At 42.2% G+C, this 6,035-nt stretch overlaps 1 protein-coding gene across 1 annotated transcript in view; it reads left to right on the top strand.

Moving 5' to 3' along the window:
• Positions 1 to 3,980: 3,980 nt before the first annotated feature.
• Positions 3,981 to 6,035, top strand: part of BRIP1 (BRCA1 interacting DNA helicase 1) — a gene marked incomplete at its 5' end in the record, with an annotated part of 82,350 nt that continues 80,295 nt past the window's right edge. The window contains one exon of the mRNA XM_081844351.1: positions 3,981 to 4,851. Coding sequence (XP_081700477.1) covers positions 3,981 to 4,851 — 871 coding nt within the window. The remainder of the gene's footprint in view (positions 4,852 to 6,035) is intronic.

Here is a 6,035-nt window from a genome sequence, read left to right as displayed (position 1 = left end):
ACTAACGGAGCCCCCAAAGCATGACTCCGTCAGTCGCTGGTAGAATCTGACAGTGGGCGTCTACGGAATTTACGCCAACATAAAAGCTCTTTGACAGACATGCGCTTTCGAGACTCTCTGCGTGACAGTTTCCGGCGAAGGGTGGGCGTTCCCAACGGGGGTCCCGTTACCTCTCCACTACTCTCACTGGAAGCATCCCAGAGCCTCCCCTCCGCTGTGACTCCTGCACTCCCCCTGCTGGTTCCCTCTTCTGCTGCAGATTCTCTCCTATTCTCCTGGAGCCTGTCCACCACTTGTCTCTCCGATGGCAGTTCCCTGACAAATAGCATATGCAATCCCAATATGGGGGTCCTTTGTTAATCTAACCCATTTGGAGGTAATCCAAAACCAGCTTCTAAGAAGGTTGCTAAAATTACCCAGGTGTGTAAGCAATACAGTGGTGCCTCGCAAGACGAAATTAATCCGTTCCGTGATTCTCTTCGTCTAGCGGTTTTTTCCTCTTGCGAAGCAAGCCCATTGACGGCTTAGCGGATTAGCACTATTAGCGGTCTAGCGGCTTTTAGCGATCAGCTGAGAGGCGGCTTATCAGCGGAACAGCTGATAAGCGGCTTAGCGGCTTAGGAAAGGGGGGGGAAAGTGGAAAAAAACCCGCGGGAACTCGCAAGATTTTTTCGTCTTGCGAAGCAACCCCATAGAGAAATTCGTTTAGCGAAGCGCCTCCAAAACGGAAAACCCTTTCGTCTAGCGGGTTTTCCGTCTTGCGAGGCGTTCGTCTTGCAGGGCACCACTGTACTACTATACGACTGGAACTAAATGTTACATCTTTAGAAACCACATTATGGAAATGCATCCTCTGTTACTGGTTGGCATTATGGCATAAACTTCCAAATCTCCACTTGATACAGTGTCTCTGGAGAGATGACTTCCCTAGCCCCTGGGCAAAAATAATACATGGGAAACTTGTGTCCCTTGGACTATCTCCATCTGAACTATTAAAATTGGATTTAATCTCTGCCAAGAGAATTACAACTCACAAATTAGAAGAGATGGATTTACAATTTAATATTGCGACAGGTGGTGACACTTGTTCACCGATAAACTTTGGCTTAACACCACCATCGAAACTTCCATCTTATTTAACTACCTTATCTGTGGTGACGCACAGGTATGCCTTTATAAAGGCTAGATTCAATGTTTTCCCATCAAATGTGTTGGGTAACAGACTCTCCAACGGACAGATCTCACTCCTCTGCGACTGTAAAAGTGGATCTATAGAATTGTTATATCATATAATCTTCTGTTGTCCATTACATTTGGCTTCACAGTCCAAGTTTCTGGCCCCATATTTATCAAGAATTGCTGACGGAACTCAGGAAGCCCAAATAATATACCTATTAAACGACAAGTAGATCCCTTGCAGTCGCTAGATACCTAATTAATGTTTTATTTCAAAAGAGGAGAAATGGAGCACTGTATGACTCTGACAGCTTAGCTAAACTTAAGAACCATTAATAAGTGCCAGAACCAAGACGCATACCCCCCAAAATCTGATGGATTTGAATTGCGGTTTACATAGAGGAAGCTTATTGTGTATAGTGTTTACTTAACTGAAGTAAAATTGGTTTTATAGGGGTTTTTTAACTTGGAACTGTTTAAATTGTATTGTTTATGGATAAATTTGGGTGTATTGTTTTCGTTATGGGCCAATGGCCACAATAAATCTAATCTGAATCTGAGTTGCAACAATATGTTACAGGTAAATAAAAATGTATCTGTTTTAGACCCCTAAGTAGTAGCAGTTGCCAGGACATTACCGCATTTGCCTCTACATAGTTGCATCCTTATTTCAGACATTGTGATATATTGGTATATCGCCATGTTTAGCTAGTGAGATATCACAGTGTTGAAAAACAGACATCGCTCAGCACTGGTTGTTATTATTATTTTCTGCTGTGACTGTTAGTGGGTTTCCAGGATGTCAAGCAGAGAGAGGTCTTTTCCCCTCACCTGCAAACCCCCCCTTTAACTTTTATTATTATTATTTTTTTTAATCCTGAGAGCCGCTTGCTATCTCTTACATTCAAAAAGAACCTGGTGGGATCCTGCCCCTTCCCATTAGCATTTAGAATCCCATCTCATGGACACCTCCTGACCCTTTTAACTGGAGATGCCAGGGATTGAACCTGGGACTTTTTTCATGCAAAGTGGATGGTTCCCCACTGATGAACAGTCTCAAGGTGCATGCTGGAACTTTTTCACATGTAGCAGGGCAGTGAGGCCCCCTTCTTCCCTTTGTAGTGTCTCTTGTCCACTCAAAACTATTCTGGAAAGTTATCCGGAATTGTTCCCAGTGCAGAGTGAGGAGTCAGAAAGGCAAAAAAAAAACACACACACATATATTTGTGTCTCTATGCATTTGGCCACACACATTGGGCTCTTTGTTCTTGAGTGGAAAGAAGGGATTAAACTCATCTTAACAAAGTGCTATTTGGTTCAGTGGCAGGTTCTTCCCCCACCCTAGTTGTGTATACATTTAACGTAGGCTGTTACATTATTTTATGTCAATCAATCCAGTTATTTGAAAACTAGTAATCTACTAATGCTGTAGCACAATTTCGAGGGAAGGAAAGACACACAGTTATGCTGTTGTTCGTTCTGTGAATGTGGAAATACCATGTTAATGTAATGCTAATAGTATCTATGAAGGGTTTCTGCGCTAGAGGACTTTTAATATCTTCCCTCTAATTCTAAACATTGCAGGGGCTTCTGTGGACATTACTTTCTTCCCAATCCAGAGCTCTGTATGTGCTTCAGTGCATGCCTGAAACTCCCAGGACCCCAAGGGCTTCTCTATTCACTTTAAATGGACAGTGATCCCATTCCTTGTAGTTAATGAAGAAACTCTTGTCTCTCATCTGTATCATTGTCCTTGCACTCCCAGGGGATTACTAGATTGGCATAAATGTGTGCAAAATTGAAAAGAACTTCTTTCTGAAGTATGGAGGATGATGACGAGATAGGGCCTTTTAATGGGTGGCTCCTGTTTGTAGAATGTTCTACCAAAGAGACTTGCCTGGTGCCTCCTTCAGTTACTCTTTGGCACCAGATGAAGACATTCCTCTTCTTCCAAGCCTTTTAATAATTTTTATCATCTTTTAACACTATAATATTATTTTAGTATCATTCAATTCTGTCTTTGTTTCTCTGATGGTGATGTGTTTTTGCTTGTAACGGTGTCTGTATTTATTTATGCTATGGTTGAGTTGTTTTTATTGCAGTTTAGTTTTGCTCGGTTTATTACTTAGTTGTACTGATTGTATTGGATGTTTTTCACTAGTTTTATTGAATGTTGTCTAGAGGCTTTGGCACAAGGTGACTAAATACATAAATAAGATGTCAGTTAGACAGACAAGACCAGGTGGAGAAAAGAAGCTACAACTGAGTAATAGGGTAATGAGCCTGAAGCGAAATGAAGCATAACAGCTAATTGCGAATATATGTGCCTCTCCTTTTCCACAAACAGTTTAATCTAGTTTATTGGTTTTGAAACGGAGGGGAAAACTAGTCAGATATTCCTTAGTAAGAAAATGAGTAATGGCAATCAAGATTTCCTGAAAGGAAGCCTTCCCTTGCAATGAGCAGTCGTAGTAGGAGTATAGGATGTTTTTTGGTGCACACTCTCTGTTCTTGTGAGGCAACACTGAGGCCCCAAAAGCCTGGTCAGGGCTTATTGTGAACTGCATTTGCCCTAGAACATGCCACAGAATTCTCTGTAATGTGCAGGGATTTAATGGCAGAAAAATTGGTGAGGTTTCCTGAAGGCTGAAAGTTTGAAAGCCACTGAGTTAAATACTCTAAAGCGGGAATGAGGCACGTGTCCCTGCTTATATTACTGAACAACAACTCCCATCATCCCACAAGTTGCCCACCCTTGTTCTAGAAACTGAACAGTGTTTTCTGATGTGTACATGCTAAAAATAATGACAAGCATTCATTATTACCTGTTTCTGTTTATCCAGCTAGTTATATGCCTCTGCCCTTCTATTCCAGATCTTCAGCCATTCTGCCAGACTGTAAAGCAAGAAAACCTAACCGACTCCAAACCCAAAACCTTGATCGGGAAGAACAAGAGGGAGAAAGCAAATAATCAGCTCTCTTCTTTCAGTATAAAACAGTATTTCAGTAGACCATTGACTTCAACACCCCTGCTTGCCTTGAATGAGAAAGACCTCTCCGAAGCTAAATGCCAACCAAAGATACCAATGGATGAAAGTACTCAGCTTGTTGCAAATGAACCCCAGCAGAATGTGTTTTTGGTTGAGCAACACAGGGCAACTGGATTGTCACCATGTAGAGAACCGATTAGCTTTTCTGCTGGAAAGGCCATTCAGGAATATCCTATTGAGCAGCAGCTCTGGGCTCATGAAGAAGGGAGGGACGTGGCATTTTCTCCAGTGAGAGGAAACGCGAACCTTTCAACATCAGATATAGCTGCAGAGACAGATGCCAACGATGACAGTATCTATTTCACACCTGAACTTTTCAACAGTGTCGAGTCAGCAGTACAGAAAAAGGAGTTGTCAACTCATACTGGCAGCGAGACTGGGATTTCCTTTGAAACTGCAAGCTCTATTAAAGTTGAAGAGCTTTATGAAACCAGTGCTCTAAAGCTAGTAGATGCAATGGTCAGCATTAAAACCGATGCTGACACGAAGGCAGAGGAGCCTGGAATCGTGCAGAGCAGTGAGAGTACTGGAGGGGCAGTCAGAGCAGCTGGACACAGTACTAATAGCATAGGTGAAGCTGAGCAGGAGGCAAAGAGAAAGAATCTTTCCAGATCACGAAACAAAGGTGTGTCTGTTGTCCAGTTTAATTATCAGTAGAGGGGTGGGCTGGGCTGGGCTGGGCTGGAGGAACCCCTTAGGAATGAGTTTTTAGTTTAGCTAGAAATCATGGCGCTATGGTTGTTTCCTGATAGGCTTCAGTTAATCAGTTTTTCAGAAAACCAGAACAATGAAAACAATACCTAAGTAAGAATCACTGGATATTATCTGAAAAAAAAGAGAGTTTCCTCCTTCCTCTCTCTCTGGTGATGTTAAATAATGTAGATTGTGTGGCACTGTGTCATCATCTTGCATGGTTCCCTATCTTTGTTATATCATGTTACATCAAGGTTCCGTACCCCTGCAATCAGGATGTGGAGCAGAGAAATGGAAATAGCCAACATGGCGGTGACATGTCATGCATTTCCATTTCAACATTCTACAGGGAAGAGAGGAGGAGGAAGGAAGGCTATTGCTTTTGGTGGCCAGCACAGAGGCAGTTGCAGCCCAAACCCAGATTCATGATGATTGTCGGGGTTACAGTTGATGTAAACCTTCAGGTCCTACTCATGTGAGCACTCTGGGGAAGGTTCTCTTGTGTGTCTGTCACAAGTAGAAGTAGCCTTTGCTTTGTATCACTGGGCTATTCCTAGAAATAACTGGAAGCTGGTCAATGAAGTGGTCAGGAAATATACCATTTTCAAATAATTATGATGCAGCCCAATTCATTGATTGCTTCCTTTCTGCAGGAGAATGCTGCACCTGATAAAGGGGGGGGGGGTAGGAGTGTTGAAGAGGATCCATGCAAAAACTTGCTTTGCAGCCGGCAGATTTTGCGGGCTGGCTAAAAATATTAGTAGTCTGCTGAAGCATGGTAGCCGCACATAACCACTGCTACATATTTTTGGTTTTTTTTTAAAAAAAAACAACTGGATTTCATATGGACCTCACTGTGTGGTAGCTTCAGAAGTTGCCATGTAATGGGAAAAACTGGTCCAAATTTTGTTGCTTGTGTGCAAAGAATGCCACTCTCTTTATCTGTTGTTTCTGCTTTAATACATCATGTGCTAGATGGACCAGAACACAGCAGTATAAACAGATCCAGATCATTTTCATCACCTCTTAAACCTACTTAGTATGCTCTTATTTTATATATACATCTAACAATCAAGGAAGGCTGTGTTGAAACCTTGAGGATGTGTTCAGTTTTGT

This window comes from Podarcis erhardii, assembly GCF_964252035.2.
Source record: "Podarcis erhardii genome assembly, chromosome: 16".
NCBI classification, from domain to species: domain Eukaryota; kingdom Metazoa; phylum Chordata; class Lepidosauria; order Squamata; family Lacertidae; genus Podarcis; species Podarcis erhardii.
This window is presented reverse-complemented; position numbering and strand designations above follow the sequence as displayed.